The sequence below is a fragment of the Phacochoerus africanus genome, chromosome 9 (genome assembly GCF_016906955.1).
Source record: "Phacochoerus africanus isolate WHEZ1 chromosome 9, ROS_Pafr_v1, whole genome shotgun sequence".
Classification (NCBI taxonomy): domain Eukaryota; kingdom Metazoa; phylum Chordata; class Mammalia; order Artiodactyla; family Suidae; genus Phacochoerus; species Phacochoerus africanus.
In genome coordinates this window covers 35,974,037-35,993,524 of record NC_062552.1, presented here as the reverse complement: position 1 = coordinate 35,993,524, position 19,488 = coordinate 35,974,037, and the positions used below count along the sequence as shown (strand labels likewise).

The 19,488-nt window shown below is 51.2% G+C and overlaps 1 protein-coding gene across 1 annotated transcript in view; it reads left to right on the top strand.

Annotated features, from left to right (window-relative positions):
- Positions 1-19,488, top strand: part of KIF6 (kinesin family member 6) — a 356,939-nt gene that overhangs the window by 331,036 nt on the left and 6,415 nt on the right. The window contains exons 17-21 of the mRNA XM_047796598.1: positions 3,148-3,232; positions 4,387-4,522; positions 7,331-7,428; positions 14,483-14,572; positions 16,286-16,392. Of these exons, the coding sequence (XP_047652554.1) occupies positions 3,148-3,232; positions 4,387-4,522; positions 7,331-7,428; positions 14,483-14,572; positions 16,286-16,392 (516 nt within the window). The remainder of the gene's footprint in view (positions 1-3,147; positions 3,233-4,386; positions 4,523-7,330; positions 7,429-14,482; positions 14,573-16,285; positions 16,393-19,488) is intronic.

Below are 19,488 nucleotides of genomic sequence, written 5' to 3'. Positions count from 1 at the left end.
TAAGTGACAGCTGACACTTGACACAAGGGACAGAGATTAACAGGTGCCTGGAAGATAAAGAACAGAATCCTGGTGCACTCAGCATATTTATCAATGAATTAGGTGACAACACAAAAAGCAACCAAAAGCTAAAGATTACCTCTCAGCAGGAAAAACCCCCAATAAATGGGAAATGTATTTAGTATCAAAAGGAGAATCATGCTGAAATAGGATGCGTTTTGACAACCACTCATAAAAATAGGACCATGTGTAAACTGACGACCAGCTTAATGGATGGCAATGACAAACCGACATGGCCATGACAATGACAAGGCTGCTGAAAACAAAAACAGAGATAAGGAAGCTGCTTAGTATAAACATTTAGCTCTTTGGAACCAGAAAAAAAAAAAAATATGTTCAAATTCCAGCCCTACCATTGATTAGCTCTGTGACCTTGGGTTAATCACTAACCTCTCTGAGCCTCAGAATCTGACTGAAACGAGACGGTAATGCCTTCCCCGGTGGTGATTTTGAGAATTAGCAATAAAGTAAGGAGAACACCTAACCCGGTGTCTTGTAGAACTTTGCAGAACCCGAAATATAGAAAGCACTCAGTAAGTGGTTGTTGCTAGTAATTCGCCTGTGGTAGAAATACAGAGGTAAATTTTTCAGAGCTAGACCTCTTTTTATTGACGTGCAGTTGATTTACAATGTTGTGCTGAGTTCTGCTGTACAGCAAAGTGATTCGGTTGTATATGTACATACATTCCTCTCTTTTTACATTCTTTTCCATGGTGGGTTATCATAGGACATTGAATAGAGGTCCCTGTGCTGTAGGGACCTTGTTGTTTTATCCCCTCTGCTTCCAGTGCTTACATCTGCTAAGCCCAACCCTCCACTCCATCCTTCTCTCAACCCCCTCTCTCTTGGCAACCATGAATCTCTTCTCTATATCTATGAGTCTGTTTCTGTTTTGTAGGATATGTTTATTCATGTCGTATTTTAGATTCCACATAGAAGTGATATTTGTCTTTCTCTTTCTGTCTTTGGTTAGTGTGATAATCTCTAATTGCATCCATGTTGCTGCAAACAGCATTATTTCATTCTTTTTTATGGCTGAGTAATATTCCATGGTGTATATGTACCACATCTTCTGTATCCATTCCTCTGTTGATGGACATTTAGGTTGTTTCCATGTCTTGACTATTATAAATAATATTGCAATGAACATAGGGGTACATGTAATTTTTTGAATTATAGTTTTGTCTGGATAGATACGCAGGAGTGAGATTGCTGGGTAACTCTATCCTTAGTTTTCTGAGGGACCTCCATCCTGTTTTCTTTAGTAGCTGCACCAACTCACATTGCCACCAGCAGTTTAGGAGGGTTCCCTTTCCAAAGCGAGGAGAACTTTTCCCTACCCTGCACCTCTCGGGCTCATCTGGAGCATGGTGTCCAGATTTAGGCTCCGTACCCAAGATTACTTAGCACGTCATCATGTTACCAAGCCCTTAGGTGAGGGAATTGGGCAAAGTAGCTTGAGATCAGAACTCCAGGTACATGTGGTATTTCGCTGTTATTGTTAAAATATTTAAAGAATCCTCAAATTAAGAAGGACATACTGTGCTGCTCCAAAGACCCAAAGTAGAGGTGAAAAGAAGTTAGTGGGGCAGGTCTCAGCTGCAGGCAGAGGAGACAGAGCTGCCCACCTCAAGTGAGCCATCATAAAGCAGTGAGCCCCACCCCTGGCCGTGTTAGGGCCGAAAGCGGATACCCATCCTCAGAAATATTTTAGCAGGCATTTCTGAATCCAGAGCCCTTGCAACCAAACCAACGTGGATTTGGAGCCAGGTTCCTGAAGTTAGCCATGTGGGCTTGGGCAGGTTAACCTCTTTGAACCTCCATGCCCTTATCTGCAAAATGGGAGCAATACTACCTCCTATGAGTCCCAGAAGGATTAAGTCTGATCATGTCCAGAAAGCACCTGTCCCCCAGTAGAGTCTCTCTCCTCCAAGGGGTGACAGGCAGGGCTGCGTGACTTCCTAGAAATGCAGTCCAATCACAGAGAGCCTCCCAGGAGGATTAAACAGACCCCACCCACCAGGCTAAGAAAGGACAGGCCCCAGACAAGCACACTAGCACCCTGAGCAGGCAGCCTGGCAACCGGCAGAGGTGGCTGGCCTGTCTGGGGACACAGCCCTCACCTAGGACTTGCCAGGGTCCCATCTTGCGGGCAGGGCACCTGAGCCTGGTCATCAGCCCTGGATGCCTACTGGGTTCATTGGGCTTGGAACCACGGCTTCGGAGGGAAGTCAAAAATGGGAGACATGGAGGTGGTGCAGCAGAAAGAAATCTGACTAGGAACCATAAGGTTTTGGGTTTGATCCCTGCTTCTCTCAGTGGGTTAAGGATCTGGCGCTGTGAGCTGTGGTGTTGGTCGCAGACACAGCTCAGATCCTGTGTGGCTGTGGCTGTGGCGTAGGCTGGCGTCTGCAGATCCAATTCAACCCCTAGCCTGGGAACCTCCATATGCCACGGGCACGGCCCTAAAAAGTAGAGTAAATAAGTAAATAAATAAAAATAAAAAATGGGAGACGTGATTTGAGGCTGGAGAATTCTGCCCCTCGGCTGGTGGAAAGGAAGGTGTGAGCTGGCTTGGTGATGTCTTCTGGGTTTATGAAGGGCTCTGTATCAGAGGAAGGGGAATGCCAGTTTGCATTCTCCCTGGGGACTCAGAGAGGAAAAGAGTGAACGCTGTGGTAAAGGGATTAGTAGCCATAAGGGAAGAATTCCCTTCCAGTGATAAATGCTGGACAGTGGTCGGAGCATAGTCATGGCTGAGCGGAGGTTGCCACCCAGAGGAGATGGGTGAAGCAGGCTCTATGCAAAGGCCCCAGAAGGACTCACAGGGTCCCCTTTCATGGGGGACACACAGAAACTCTATCATCTGCTCTAAACATTGCACTTCTTTTGTTTTTTGTTTTGGCCACACCTGCAACACATGAAAGTTCCTGGGCCAGGAGTCAAACTCAGACCACAGCAGCAACCGGAGCCACTGCAGTGACAATGACAGATCCTTAACCTGCCGCACCACAAGGGAACTCCAGCATTACACTTTTCCCTTTCCCTTTCTTCCTCGTCTAAGTCATCAGCATCTCCCTTCTCCAGGTATCTCAGAAAACATCCCCGTGCCCTCAATGCCAGACCTGCTGGAAGAGAAGCTTCGGTCACAGCTGGAGGAGGAAAAGAGAAGGTGGCCTTTCTTTTTTCTGCACACACCTGGACCCCAGCCCCAGAGGGCCCTTGGGACAACCAGGAGCTTCCTGGTCAGAGCGGGGTGGTCAGGCCCCTACCCAGGCCTGCAGCTCCTCTGGGAAGTGGGTCTGAAAATAGTTGGAGGAGGTGCTACCTGTGAGCAGGAAGATGTGAAGGGCAGGAAGCTGAGGCAGGGTGAGGGTGGGATGGGGAGCAGAAGGCCCAGCCCGCCTCCGGAGCCAGGGTCAGTGACTCAGGCAGAGAGCTGGTTGCAGCCTCCCCAGCCAGGGGCCCACGCTGCAGCTCAGGGGGCAGCTGGAATTGTCTGCTGCTGCCACCTAGGGGAGGCCAGAGGTATCACCACGGAGGGCATCTCACAGCGGCTTCGCCCCACTTCCCTCTTGGGGCTCCTTATCTGCAAGGCTCCTGAGAACATCAGAGCCTCCCGCAGCCATTTAGAGCCCAACTATGACTGCACCTGCAGAGGAGGAGCCTCAAGCATAAACAGACATGTCGTCATTACTGACACAAGCTTCATTCATTTGAGGCATTCAATAAAGGTCAGCGGTCTCCTCCGCCGTGGAGAAGTTTTGGGGAGACCAAACAAGAAACCTTCCTTACTCTCCAGCTGCTGATGGTGTCATTGCAACACACACCACCCCTGGGCTGCCTAGGCGTGTGCCCTGAGCAGACCCTGTCACCTTGCCCCCAGCGCCTCTGATGGCCTGGGTCCCAATCCCGGCTCCTCTGTTTATTAGCTCTGTACCGTAGAGTAAGTTCCTTAACCTCGCCATGCATCAGGCTCCAAATCTGTAAAAGGGAGTTGATGATACCAGCATCTTCCCCACAGAGTTATGAAGAGGATTAAATGAGCTTCCATACAGCAAGTGCCCAGAGCAGGGCCTGCCCCTTCGGTGCTCAGTAACAGTAGTTCTCATTCTTGGGGAGGGGTTCTTCCTCTCCCACAGCCCCTTGAGCCCACTGGATGGGAACCCCTGGCTCTGGGCTCCGTGGACGACTCTAAAGGCCCCTGTCCCCAACACCAAACCTGCCCCACGAGGCCTCAAGGCTCAGGCCCTGCAGCCAACAGCCTATCCAGAGCCCACCTGCCCTGCCAGTGACTCTCCCGGCTCTTCTCTGCTTCCGCTGCAGCTATAAAACCATGTTCACACGCCTGAAGGCCCTGAAGGTGGAGATTGAGCACTTGCAGTTACTCATGGACAAAGCCAAGGTGAAGCTGCAGAAAGAGTTTGAAGCCTGGTGGGCCGAGGAGGCCACCAGCCTGCAGGTACAGGCAGCCATGCCCCTCACTGCCCCAGAGCCACCCTGCTTCTGTGGCCTGGGGAACATCAGGGTGGCCGGGGAGGGGCCAGACATGCAGCCCCCATGGCACGTGGGGCGGGGGATGGGGGTTGTGTAGAGGCAGACAAATGGGGGCTTCGACCCTCAGGCACACGTGCTCTCAGTCCCTGTCTCATGAAGCAAGGGCCGCTTGTAGTAACGAGGAACGTGAGTGGTCAAGGCTCGCTGTTTCATTGCTAAAGCCTGACACGTGGAAAGGCGGCGGATCGGAGGACCAGCTCCCCGAGCCGATGAATTTGCCACCTTTGCTTCCTGTGATCTAGTGACGACACTGATTGTTCTTTATTACAGCCACATATATATACACACGTACATACACATATAGTATAATATATATGGTATAGTATATATATGATAGAAATTTTAGTAAATACAGAAAAACACAAAGGAAAATCACCATAATCCCACCACTTAAGGGTAACCAATATTAACATGTTGGGATATATGATTTTATATTTTCATACATAGACATCCCTGTGCTTTTATGAAGGTAGAATCATATAGTCCTCAGGTGGCTTTTGTTTTTGCCTCATGGTCCGGTGTGTCAGCTCTTCCATGTCATTATTCCCTGACATCAGCCCCGTGCTGTTGCTGCTAAAGCATGTGGATTTGTTTTAAGATATTCAGTCTCCTATGGCTTAATGTTTAGGTTGTTTAGGGGTTGTTTCACTGGAAACATATTTGAAGATGCACTATTGCATGTTTCCTAGACAAATTCCTAGAAATTCTCTACCCCATTCTCAGGGCTAAAATAACCTGTTAAGAAATGTTAGTACAGGAGTTCCCATCGTGGAGCAGCAGAAATGAATCCGACTAGGAACCATGAGATTGCGGGTTCAATCCCTGGCCTCAATCAGTGGGTTAAGGATCTAGCGTTGCCATGAGCTGTGGTGTAGGTCGCAGACACGGCTCAGATCTGGTGTTGCTATGGCTCTGGCATAAGCCAGCGGCAACAGTTCCAATTGGACCCCTAACCTGGGAACCTCCATATGCCGTGGGTGTGGCCCTAAAAACACAAAAGACAAAAAAAAAAGAAGAAAGAAATGTTAGTACAAACCCCCCAGTTCCAACTGCCCTCACGTGACCCTTCAGCTATGTACAGTGAAGATGACATACTCATAATCCTGTCACATGGGTGGCTGCCAGAACCCTTAGAGGTATGTAACAGTCTGACCACTTCATTCTAAAGACAAGGAAACTGGAAGCCATAGAAGATATTTTTCCAAGGGCACAACCAAACAGTAACCCATAGTTACCAAGCGGGCTTGGGACCAGGCCATGGGGAGCATATTTGGATAAAATTTAAAACACAGATGACAAAACCAATAAGAAGGAAATACAGGAGTTCCTATTGCGGCTCAGCAGGTTAAGAACCCAACTAGTTTCCATGAGGATTTGGGTTCCAGCCCTGGCCTCACTCAGTGGGTTAAGGATCCAGCATTGCCGTGAGCTGTGGTACAGGTCGAAGATGCGGCTGAGACCTGGCATTGCTGTGGCTGTGGTGTAGGCCGGCAGCTGCAGCTCAGATTCAGCCCCTAGCCTGGGAACCTCCATATGCCGTGGGTGCGGCCCTAAAAGAAAAAAAAAATTCTGCAACATTTGTAATGTGACCTGGAAAGAGCTGTAATTTCTACTGGTGACGGAGTCACTGGTAACCACCCCTACAACTGTGGTTTGTTGTTTAGCCATTGAAAGAAATGTTAGATTTCAGACAGAAGTCAGGAGAAGCAAAGGTGTGGTCGGTTCCCGGTCGTGCTCACAGCGCCCCCAGGTCCTGTCTGTTCTCCAGTTAAGAACCCTGCCCCATGAGGTCATGGGTGAGGGAGGCCACCAGCCACTGGACAGAGAAGAGGGTCAGCCCGCCCGATTCAGGAAGAGTCCAGTCGAGGCTGAAGGGATCACACAGTTTATGACTCTCGTAGACAGTGAAAGCCAGAGTAGCCGAGGTGTCCGGTCCACGTGTCCTCAGCCCCACAGGCTGTCATTGAAACAGAAGGGACCAGGTGACAGCAGAAGGCGTGAAGGGGTGCCCTGGAGCTGAGGAGCCAGTTCTATGCTGCCACCAAGCTGTTTTGTAGCCTGCAGATGTACCCTGAGCGGGGCGAGGCGGAAAGCCTTACCCCCTTGAGAACAAGGGGATGATGAGACGCTGTCCCACTCTGGCCTCCGAGGGAGGCACGTGGCAGCAGCCCCCCCCCTCCCCGTTCCCACATGCTCTCCTGTGCTGGGAGAATTGCAGGGCATTCTGCCAGGACTCAGATCAGCTGCAGTTTCATCCCTGCTCAGGAGACCAGTGTGGCGACAGCAAGGCCTGCAGCGCCGTGGCGGGGCTGCCGCTCCCAGAACACGTCGCTCACACCGCCTCTGCAGCATCTCTTTGGGATGAGGGACAGCAAAGCCAGAAGGGACTTCTGGGGAACTGTCAGACCCCACATTTAAACTTCTTTTTCTAACTACAAAAGGTAATACAGGCTCCATTTGGAGAACTTAGAAAACACAGAAGCACAAAGAAGAAATCAGACATTACCCATTATCCTGCCATTCGAAGACCACATTTGGAGGCCATCCTTAGCAACATGACCACAGCTAGATTTCTTTCTTCCCCACACGTGTTGGATGTACCAACTTGTATAGCTAGCTTTCCCCCCGCCTCCCGTTAAGAAATACATCAAGGACACTTTCCTGTGTCACGAGATTCATGCTAACGCTGTGAAACTTTTTCTTGGACCGACAGGTCACCTCCCCAGCAGTGAATTCACTGAATCACCTGAAGCCCTTTCCCCAGACACCAGAAGCCCAGCGCGAAAGGCCCCAGCTTCTCTCTAACAAAAGGTAAGGGGGAACCTTGAGACAAGGTGGGGGTGCCCAGAAAAATTGGTTAGGATTCAGCACTTGCACCCCTGCGGTCCAGGTTCAATCCCTGGTATTGAAACGGAGATCCCATATCAAGCCACTGCATGTCACAGCCAAAAATAAATTAAAATAGAAGGCAGTGTAGACCCACAAAATCAAAAAGCGATAAACTTGAGTTTTGATATGAAAAACACTGCTCAGAGAAAGATACTGTTAAGAGAATGAAAAGATAAGCCACAGAGTAGGAGAAAATATTTGAAAACCATATCTATATTAAAGAATTATATCCACAATATAAAAAGACTCTCAAGATTCAGTAACAAGAGTATAACTGAATCACTTTGTTGCATAACAGAAATTATCCCATTATAAATCAACTATACTTCAATCAAACTTTGAAAAATGAAAAAAATTCAGCAATAAAAAACAACCCACTTTAAAAATGGGCAAAAGATCTGAGCAGCTACCTCAGCAAAAAAGGTATACAGATGGCAGATACGTGTATGACAAGATGCCCAGTGTCCTGTGTTATCACAGAACTGCAAATTAAAGCAGCAGTGAGAGACCACGATGCACCTATAAGAGTGACTAAAATAAAATACAACCGACACCACCAAATGCGGGTGGGGATGCGGAGCAGCAGCAATGTCAGTGCTTGTGGGGATGCAAAAGGGCACAGCCTCTTGGGGAGACCGTGTGGCGGTGTCTTTAATCTAAGCACACGCTTACCGTGCCAGTCAGCAATCAGGCTCCCTTGCGATTACCCAAGTGAGTTGAAAACTTACCTCCACACAAAATCCTGCATCTGGTTGTTAATAGCAGCTGTGTTCCTAACCACCTAAAACCAGAAGCAACCAAGATGTCCTTCAAAAGGTGAAATGAATAAACAAACTGTGGTCCATCCGTGCTGTGGACTATTATTCAGTGATAAAAAAGGAGTGAGCTATTGGGCCGTGGAAGTACATGGAGGAGCCTCAAATGCATGTCACTTAGTGATGAAGCCAGTCCAAAAAGGCTACATGCTGTATGATTCCAACTACGACATTCTGGGAAAGGCAAAACTGTGGACACAGGTAGAAAGATCAGCAGTTGCCTGGGGGATAGGAGAGGAGTGGAAAGAATAAACAGGGGAAACACGGGGTGGGGGTAAGGCAGTGAAACGATGCAGTAGGATGCTATAAAGATGGATAGACAATAGTCTGCATTTGTCAAAATCCAGAGAATGGTATAGCAGAAACAGTGAACCCCCCTTGTAAGCTATGGACATTGGCTGATAATAACACGTGGGTATTTGTTCATCAGGTGTAACAACAGCACAGCACTAATGCAGGATGTTAGTAATAGGGAAACTACGAGCCAGGAGAGAGAGGCTACATGCTCTGCCTAATTTTCTGTAAACTTAAAACTTTTCTTAAAAATAGTCCATTAAAAAGAAAGAAAGAAGAAAAGAAGGAAGGAAGGAAGGAAAAGAAAGGCAGCCTAAGTAGGCAGACGCACTGCTACAGGCAGCTTGGCAATAGTGTCTACGCCGGCCCTCTCTGTGGGTTCACGTGAGTCGCTGCCTACCTCTGGGGTACCTGAGTTTGCAGCCCCTGTAAACTCCCTCCTAAACCCCACACCAGCACCCCCTGAAACTCGAGGACCCCACAGAGCATGTTTGAGCCAGCCCAGAGGACAGGGCTTCCCCCGGCGTCACTCTGGCTGTCTTCTTAACCACCTGTGGGTCTGCCACACAGAGAACAAGCCCACCTCCCAATCGTGAGGCTTCTGGTTATTTCTCCAGATTTTTCTCTGACCTCTTCCATAGCTCCTGCTGGTGGGAACAGCCTACCCAGCAAATAGGAAGCTCCATCTCTAATTTTCCTTTTGCTTCAAGACAGTGAAGTATGTGTGTGTATGCGTGTGTGTGTGTGTGTGTGTACATTGTGTGTCCACTGCCAGGTGACATTCAGGACCTTGGATTGCAAAGGTCTGCTCACATTACCTGTGGGAGCTTCTCCCCAAATCCGGCCCCCAGAGCTCCACCCTCAACCCCTCTGGTGATGCTGGAAACGGGGGTAGGGGGTCTTTGGGGAGAGGGCTTTTGGGCGGCCCTGAAACGTGTTCAGACCCTGTCATCTGCGGTGGTAGCCGTCCCCTGGTGGGATCTCTAACCAAGTGTCCTGAAAAATATCTGTTAGGACAGCCTCTCTGTGAGCGGTCAGCACCCCCCAAATTCCCTCCCGCACAGTAACTCAGATACCAAACCCTGTGGGCGCAAAGGCAGGTGAGAGGGAAAGGGCGCGGTCTAGGACGGAGGCCCCCTGCGGCTGCCCTGAACAGAGCTGCGCGGGGGAGGCGGGGAGGAGACCCTGTCCCCCGCCATCGCGGCGTCACAGACCTTCCCTTCGAATGGCCAGGGTTAGTGACTGACCACCTTCAGTTGTCCGCAGAGAAGCCCAAGTCTTTCTCCTCTTCCCGTGATTACATCTCCTGTCCTTTATAGAGGGTTCCTCAGGGCCCGGTGCTGAACAAACGTGGGACATATATACCAGCATTGTGCCCATTTTACAGATGTGAACAAACACTGAGGCTCCTCGAGATCAATTAACTCACCAGGGTCACCCAGCTAAGAAGGGATGAGACCAGGACTGGCAGCCAGGCCGCCCCTCCCCCTCACTCCTCCTTTAGCCTCCCTGTGGGTCCCTTAGGGGCCTGTGCATATCCCGTTGTTGAGCAGCAGGTGGCTTTTTCCCACTCTTATTCCGCCCTATTTCACATAGACCTGTTTTCTTCATACTCTTCACCTGCTTGGAGGTCCCATTCTCTCAGTGTGTCCAGGCCCCGATTTTCCCAAGAGGCTGGGATTTTCCAAGAGCAAAGCTGTGGCTCCTTAGCCTGCCTCTGGCTGGAAAACCAGAGCTCCTCCTGTGGGTCCCCCCATCTGGGTGGAGAAATCCTGAAATCAGAGGCCCCACCCCCCACCCCTTGGGATCCCCTTGTCTCCTCTGTAACACACATCAAAATCCCTCTGAGAGTCTTCTTCAAAGAGCAGGCCAGTGTCCAGAGACCACTGAAGAGCTGCTGGAGTAGGAGAGCATGTGTTCAGCTGGCTGTCCCTGCTCGAGGCTGCTCCTGCTGGACACCCCCCCGCCACAGGGGCTGGTCCCCTGCTCCCACCCCCCCCCCCCGGGGTTTTGACAGGACTCTGATTGCACACTTCCCCAGGGATGCTCAGGGCCTGTGGGCCAATCACACTAAATTCACAACACTCTGATGGGCAACCCAGGGGGCCTAATTGTCATTAATATTGCTTATTAATCCTTGTTGAGAAAGAGATAATTAATTCTGATGGCTGGCATACTCTCTCCAGAAGGAATGTCAATATGAGAAATGAATTCACTGTCAGGAACTGGTGGGTCAGGAGAGCGGAGGAAGGTAGTGGTGGCGTGACCCTGAGGGCTCAGAGCCGAGCTGAGGCATCCGGGGATGGAAGCTTCAGGGCTGGGGAGTCATACCTCTCCGGAGCCCCAAGCCTTCACAGGGCATCATGTGAGCCCACGCGAGCCCTCCTGCATGAGGCCACAGGCTGGACAGCTGGGTTTTGCAGAGGGTACTGGATCATGCCCTTCTGCTCTGTCATGTCCAGCTCTGCCCCCTTCCACCCACCCCCAAACGGCAACACTGGGCACCTGTGAGTGTTCCCTGGACTCCTAGAAAAGGCTCAGCTGGGAAACCACTGAGTTCATGAGCCATTTGTGTGCCAATGACTTGATCTTGAAAGACTTACTATAGCTGCACACTGACCTTGACCTGGCATCATCGATGCACCTGCAGAAGGGACAGCCCTTTCTCCTTCCCTGGCACCAGAATCCCTTCAGAGGGAGCCTGGGAACTGGCTGCTGTGCTCCAAAGAAAGGTGTGCAGAGGCTGCCACCTTGTGGCTGCCTCTGGTCCTACAGCAGTCCTTACCATTCAGCGCAGATGCTCAATTCTCTCCCATAAGAGATGCTGAGATGCTGAGAAACAGACATGGGAATCCCAGGCTCTGATTTCCTTTCCTATTTGTATCATCTACAGTCCCAAACCTGTGGAGGCAGGCCCAGGGTAAGAGGCCCTGCTGCTGGCTGAGATGGGAGAGAATGGAGCCTGGATCTGGGGAGGAAGCTGTGCTCTTGGCTGGAACAGCAGGTTGTGAGGCCTGGGGAGGGCATGGGGTTGGTGACATGGCCAGAGAACCTGTCTCTAAGCCTGCCCTATCAATCAGCAAGAGTCCCCATCTGTAAAAGGAGGGGTCTGGCCAGGTGAACCAGAACCTTTTTAGGCCTCTTGCTACTCTGTCATTGTGTCTAGGAAGGGCCATTGCAAAGCAGTGTCATTGGCATCCTGGTCAGCTGACCTCAGCTTCCAGTGGGGTACTGCTGGGCTTCACTGTTTCAATCGGGAACCCAAGGCAAGAAGCCGACATCAGGCAGAGAGTTAAATGGGTCACATTGCACCTGCGTGAGCTGTTGGCACTGACTTTTCACTCAGAGAGCACAGAGCTAGCTGGCCAGCCAGGGCCACGCAGGGTCAGTCCATGGGGTCAGGGATAAGCCATGGGTCTCTGGCATGTGCGTCCTCAGAACTCCCGAGCCAAGTCCAATTAAGAAGGCTTGAGTTCTGAAGCCTCACAGAGTTGTGACTAGATCCAGATTCTGCCACTTACCAGGTCACTTTTAGAATTTCTTTAGCTTCGCTAAGCCTCAGCTTGCTCATCTATATAAAGGGGATGATGAGGCTATTGAGAGGATTAAATGGCACGATGTTGACAGAGCACCTTCCCGGGACCTGGGGGGTGGACAGTGTCTAAAAACGACAGTTGTGATCCTGATTGTTTTGTGCAGGTTCCATGGCCGGTACATGCGATGTTCTAATAATGAAAATTAGTGCACGAACCATGTCATAGATGGAATGTTTGTGTCCCCCACATTCATATGTTGAAATCGAATCCCCAGTGTGATGGTAAAAAGTGGGGCCTTTGGGAGGTAATTTGGTCTTGAGAGTGAGGACCTCAAGAATGGGAGTAGTGGAGTTCCCGTTGTGGCTCAGGTTAAGAGCCCAACTAGGATCCATGAGGATACGGGTTCAATCCCTGGCCTTGCTCAGTGGGTTAAGGATCTGGCATTGCCGTGAGCTGTGGTGTAGGCCACACACGTGGCTCAGATCCAGCATGTGGCTTGGATTTTGTGTTGCTATGGCTGTGATGTGGGCAGGCAGCTACAGCTCCAATTGGACCTCTAGCCTGAACTTCCATACGCTGTGGGTGAGGCTCTAAAAAGACAGAAAGAGAGAGAGAGAAAACCTCTTGAGATGAGAATGCTGGAAGATCAGCATTCTCACTGCTTCCGGACTTCATCAAGTCCCCAAGCAGAAAAACCGCCAGACTGAACCAAAGGGGAGGGAGATGGGAAGGGGCAAAGGCAGGCCGGTGGACTTCTTGGATTTCACAGGCCAGGACGAGAGAACTGGCCGGCTGTGAACGTGTGCTGTTCTTCAAGACGAGGGAAGAGTAACAGCTCAGGGATGATCACATCTGCCTTTTCCATTTCCATTTCCAAAGGGGGGACATTATCATGTTGTCATGGATTTGTGGTGATCATGTTGTAATGCATAAAATTATCCAATGAATATGCTGTACGACTGAAAGTAATATAATACCATAAGCCAATATCCTTCCATAAAAAAAGAACACATTAAAAAAAAGTGGGGGAGACTTTCAACAGGCCAGACAGCCTCTACCCAAAGCTGTGGGGGCAGGGCTGCTTGGCAGAACCATGAGGGCATGGCCCTTGCCCAGTGGACCCTAGCAGGACCTCCAGCCCATAGGTCCAGACGGCAGGGCCTCCAGCCCCGTGGGTCCGAGGACAAAGCATTGAGCCAAAGAGGATTGTCTTCTCAAGACTTAAGGTCTCATGGACTTTGCACTGCTAGGTCTGGTCTTACTTGGGACCTGTCACTCCATCCTGCTTTCCTACTTTTCCCTTTTGGAACAGAAAGGTCTATCCTATGATGTATTTTGGAAGCACATAACTTGCCTGGTTTTACATGTTCGCAGCTGGCAAGGTATTTTTGCCTTAGGATGGCTCATACCTCAGGTCTCACCCATATCTTATTTAGATGAGATGTAGATGAGATTTTAGACTTTAGACTTCAGAGTTGATGCTGGCACCAGTTGGGGGCTGGTGGCATGGAATGAATGTATTCTACATGAGCAGGACATGAATCTAGCAGAGGAAGGGGCAGTGGGGCATCAGGGGCAGAAGGTATTACACTGAATGTGTCCTCCAGAAGTTCGTAGGTTGAAATCTACCCTCCAGGGTGAGAGTATTTGGAAGTGGGCCTTTAGGTCATGGGGGTGCGGCCCCTGTGAATGGGGTTAGTGCCATGATACAGAAGAGGCCAGAGGGCGAGCTACCTCTCTTTCTACCATGTGAGCACACAAGGAGCATTTGGCAGTGTTGCCCATGCCGACACCCTGGTCTCAGACTTCAGCCTCTAGAACAGGGAGGTGGGAGGACACCCAATCTGTGACATTCTGTTACAGCAGCTGGAATGACTCCCAATCACCCACAACAGAGGATTCCGTCAGAGTCAGCAGAACACCATCAACTAAGCATAGATTAAGCAGCTTAAACAACAGGAATCTATTTCTCACGGTTCTGGAGGCCAGGAAGTTCCAGATCAAGGCCCAGCAGGTTCAGTGTCTGGTCTGCAGGTGGCTGTCTCCTGGCTGTGTCCTCACATGGTCGAGGGACAGTGCTGATTTCTCTTCCTCTCCTTATAAAGACATCAGTCCTGTTATGGGGGCCCCACCCTCATGACCTCATCATAACGCATCACCTTCCAAAGGCCCCATCTCCAAACACCATCCCACTGGGGATTAGACTTCAACATAGGAATCTGGGCAGAGGCAAAACCTACAGTCCATACAGCTGCTAAGCATAAACCCTGAATTTCCTCTTCTGTAAACCTCCTCCCACACCTTTTCCTCTTGTCCATTTTTCTTTTGCAGTGATGTGTACACCAGGAAGATCCTGCCCTCGCCCAGCCCCCTCCTGCCCAGCTGGGAGCAGAGCGGCCCCAGCAACCCCCCGGAAGACAGGTCTGTGCTCTTCTCCCTCTGAGGCAGTGGGTGCAGTGGGAGGAAATCCCACACCCAGGAACCCCGTGTGCAGGGGCCTCGCAGACAGAGCCCAGGGCAGGCCTCTGCCTGGTACCCCAGGAATTCCCGGGAACCTCTTATGGATGCCCACCCCCAGAGCCAGGGCTGCTTCCTGAATCCTTGTAAATAGACATCCCTGGGGCCTTTAAAGGAACAGGAAACAGCCCAGGGGTGGTCCCACCATAGCCCACCAGCCTCGCACGCTGAATCCCCACCCCAGACGGTGACAGATGCGGAGTTGACAAGCCTGGTCTCGGGCCTGTGAGCCTTTGGCACCAGACCAAGCAAAACTGATAAGGCCTCTTCCCAGCGCGGGCTCTCTGCGCCCTCTGACCAGCATGCCTGCGGGCCCTGCTCTTCTCCCTGGGGCCGTCCAAGGGCTCATTCCACCCTCCGTCCCTCCCCAGCCCAGGGAGAATGCACAGCTCCAATGCAGCCCCTGGCCTCCCTGCTTTGGCTCTTCTGGCTGAGTTGCTAGAAAGCCAAAAATTGCATGTGATGCCGAACAGCCTTTGTGATTTACACCCTCGCTACCTCCAAGAGAGCAGACACCACGCCTGCTGTGTGGAGTGATGGGTGTGAGGATGGACATGGCCAAGCCAGGGAAGCACCTTGCTTTGCATTTTCATTAGGGGGATTTTTGCATAGGAGTTGTGTGGGGAAAGAAGAAGACAAAGGGGACATGCATCCCCCCCTTTTTTTGTCTTTTTAGGACTGCACCTGTGGGATATGGAGGTTCCCAGGGTAGGGGTGGAATTGGAGCTACCTACAGCTTCCGTCCTACACCACAGCCACAGCAACGCTAGATCCGAGCCACATCTGTGTGACTTATGCTACAGTTCAGGTCACTCGAACCCGCATCCTCAGGGATACTGGTCAGGTTCTTAATCTGCTGAGCCACAACAGGAATTCGCCATCCCTCCCTTTTTAAGGGGATTTCACTTCTGACAAATCTCATTGGCCAGAACCTGATCACCTGGTCACACATAGCTGCAAAGAAGACTGGGAAATGTAGTTTTTCAGCCGCTGCAACATAATCAGCTGAATATTATGGTTCTGTTTTTAAGAAGAGATGAGAGAAGAGTTATCTCTGTCTCAGGAGCAACTAGCTTAGCCACAGTGGGGCACAGACTGTGGGGACACATCTGAAAGGATGTGACATCTAAGTTAGGTGCGGAAGGAGACAGGCACAGGTAGAACAGGCTTGGTTTGGGTAAGTTAGGGGCAGGGGACAGGACAGTAGGGTGAGGGGTTGGAGAAGGTGCCAAGAGGAAGCACATTTAGCCACATCTAATGGGCAAGCAGCCCAGGACGAGGAGGCAGCTGGCCAAGGGCCTGAGGCCGGAGGAACTTGGTGTGTCCATCAGAGTAACAGGGTGTCCAGGACGCAGCAAATGGGCCCCAATCACCCAGGAACAAGCCTGAATCTCATTCCAAGGGGGAGGAGCCCCTAAGGCTTTGAGCCAAAGGACCAGGGGACACAGGCCAGGCTGGGTGTAGAAGGACGGCTGTGGGGGCTGCAGAGAGGGAGGGGCCAGGAGGCGGCAGGGCCTCAGGTGAGATCCAACCACCAAATTCCCAAAGGGGTTTGGAAAGGTACACGCTGGGGCCAAACATAAGGCGTAGTAAAGGGTGACTTGTGGTTGTTTCCAGCATCCCAGAGAGGCCGGTGTCGTCCGTCCCTCTCACAGGGGACAGCCAGACGGATTCCGACATCCTGGCCTTCATCAAGGCCAGACAGAGCATTCTGCAGAGGACAGGTAAGGGAGCGTCCCCAGGCGCCCGCCCTGCGCCCGCACTCCTGAGTCGGGGTGGGGGAGGTAGATGCCAGAACAGCAGGCAGCTGAAGGAAGCAGCAGGAAGCCTCCTGCACATCCCCAAAGCCACAAGACTGGCCTTGCAGTCACCCACGTGTGCCTGCCCCCACCTTCCCCCAGAGAAAGCGCCAGGAGGCAGCATGGGAAACCTCCAGTCAGGCAAAGGGGTGGCGGCCCAGATGGCCTTGCCCCCATTCCAGATTGGCTCCTTCTGCTGCCTGTCCCCAGAGCCGGCTCCCCTCTGCTCAGCCCTCTCCAAGCAGGAAGGGGCCAAGGGATGGTTTGGAAAGTTGCAGAACCCGGGCGAAATCTCACTTTCCTGTTGGAGCGAGGCTCTCGCCAATGAGGTGTAACAGCACCTGAAGGCTCAGGCCCGAGGACACGGTAGCAGTTACAGGAGAAACAGGTGGCGCGGCAGGACCAGGAAGAGAAAGAGAAGGCCCCTCCTGGCCTTCGTCTGTGGCCTCCCCTCTTCCTCTCTGCACCTGCCCAACCGCCCTGAACGGGCCTTTTCTTCTGCCTTCCTTCTGCCCAGAGACTCGCAGGGACAAGCCGCTGGGCCCCTTACCCAGCCCTGCCTTTACTTTTTTTTTCCATCAACTGATTTTTTTATTTTATTTTATTTTTAAAATTTTTTATTATGGTTGATTTACAATGTTCCATCAATTTCTACTGTCAGCAACAGTCATACGTATATATACACACTCTTCTCACATTATCTCCCATCATGTTCTATCCCAAGAGACTGAATACAGTTCCCTGTTCTTATCTATTCTAAATGTAATAGTTTGCATCCCCAAGCTCCCTGTCCATCCCACTCCCTCCCCCTCCCCCTTGGCAACAAGCACAAGTCTGTTCTCCATGTCTGTGAGTCTGTTTCTGTTTTGTGGGTAGGTTCATTTGTGCCACATTTTAGATTCCACATATAAGTGATATCATATGGTATTTGGCTTTCTCTTTCTGACTTACTTCACTTAGCATGAGAGTCTCTAGTTACATCCATGTTGCTGCAAATGGCATTATTTTGCTCTTTTTTATGGCTGAGTAATATTCCATTGTGTATCTGTACCACCTCTTCTTAATCCATTCATCTGTCAATGGACATTTAGGTTGTTTTCCTGTCTTGGCTATTGTAAATGGTGCTGCAGTGAACATATGGGTGCGTGTATCTTTTTGAATGAAAGTTCCCAGCCCTGCCTTAAGCCTCAGCCTCATCCCAGTGATCCAAAGGCTCCTTGTCAGGCTTAACCCTGGTTCCACATGTCAGCAAGGCCCCCAGCTGGGTGAGACGGCAGACTCAGACCTGTGATGGCTGCCACCTGCCCTGAGAGGCCCACACTCAGCTTCACCACCAACTGCCTGCAGTTTAGACGGTGGGAGGTTTGCACAGGGATAGAGCACCCCGGGTAAAGCATGGCCTTTGTCAGAGCATCCTCTCCCTCACTGCAATGCCTGCCCACTTACCGTTCTCCCTTTGCCACTAGGATCAGCCACCACCACCATTGTCAGGCATTTTCTGAGACTGAAACAGGCTGGCTCTGCCACCAACCTGCTATGACATCTTGGCTACATAACTTGCCTTCTCTCGTCCTCAGTTGCCTTGTCTAAAATAGAAAAAAAAAAATGAGTTCCCATGTGGATCAGCGGGTTAAGGACCTAACTTTGTCTCTGTGAGGATGCAGGTTTGATCCCTGGCCTCACTCATTGGGTTAAGGATCCGGTGTTGCCACAAGCTGTGGTGTAGGTCACAGATGTGGCTCAGATCTGGTGTTGCTGTGACTATGGTGTAGGCTGGCAGCTGCAGCTCCAATTCGACTCCTGGCCTGGGAACTACCATATGCCATAGGTTCAGCCCTTAAAAAAAAAAAGAAAGAAATTGAATTTGGATTCAGTCCTCTCCAAGGCCCCAACTATCTCCACAACATTCTAATGGTGTGTATCGGCCTCAGAGTGATGCTGTAATACTGCACAGTGAATGGACACTGTACTTATTAGGCATCTTCTATGTGCCGGGCAGTGTACCCAAACTGGAGCCATACCAGTGAACAAGGCAGACTCAACCCCGGACATTCTGCAGCGAGAGAAGCAGTCAGTAAACACATCCACTAAGACACGGGGTCAGAGGTACCAGCGAGTGCTCTGGAATAGCTAGACCCCCGGGACGTCTGCTTCTGGCTGGAGGGGGAGAGCTTGAGCCTGATGACTGACTTGTAAGAGTGGCACACCTGTGCAGTTCTGGCCGTGAGCCTCCACTCCCTCTGGGAGAAGCAGAAAGTGACCAGCCCCGGGGTGGGGGGGGGCGGCAGGGGAAGAGAAGCTTGGCTTTGTTGCAGGGTGGGGAGAAGGCCAGCATGGCCGGGGAGCCAAGCTCGGGGGCAGGGCTTCCATTCTGAGTGTGCTGGGAACCCTGTGGAGCACTTAAACCATCGCATGATGAGGTCTGATTGGTATTTTCCAAGCTCATGTGGCCGTTGTGTGCGGTGTGGGAGGTGCGGGGCTGGGCAGCACGGTTCGTTTCTATTATTCCATGGGATGCTCCCGGGAAGGTCCAGGGCGAGGGTGGCCTGGACTTGTCATCCTCCTGGACCGGACACGTGAGGGTCACGGAGACTCGTTTACTTGTTTATATACTGAAAGGAATGGTCCAGTGGGGGTGGGGGGAGGGGGGAGGGGGTCTATGACGTGGGAAAGAGGACCAAATTGGCAGGGGAGAAAATTCTTTGCGGAAGTAGAGGGGAGAATGCCCAGGTCATAAGCGGAGGGCGTGCTGGCTTTGGGAGCCAGGAGACAGCCCCCCAGCCAACAAACCCATAAATGTCAACCACCATTTGTCCCATCTGTCAAGAAGTCTACAAATAAGCAATATTTTCAAGTTCTGTTTACTCAGCTTTTGAACACATAACAGACATGTTACCATCCAACCCTCCAGAGGAGAAGAGGCAGAAACCCAGGGTGTAGGTCTGGTTGACGTATTCCTGCTGAGTCCAGGCCCAGCTGGGGCAGAAAGCGGGGCGCTCTTGTTATGCCATGTATGGCATG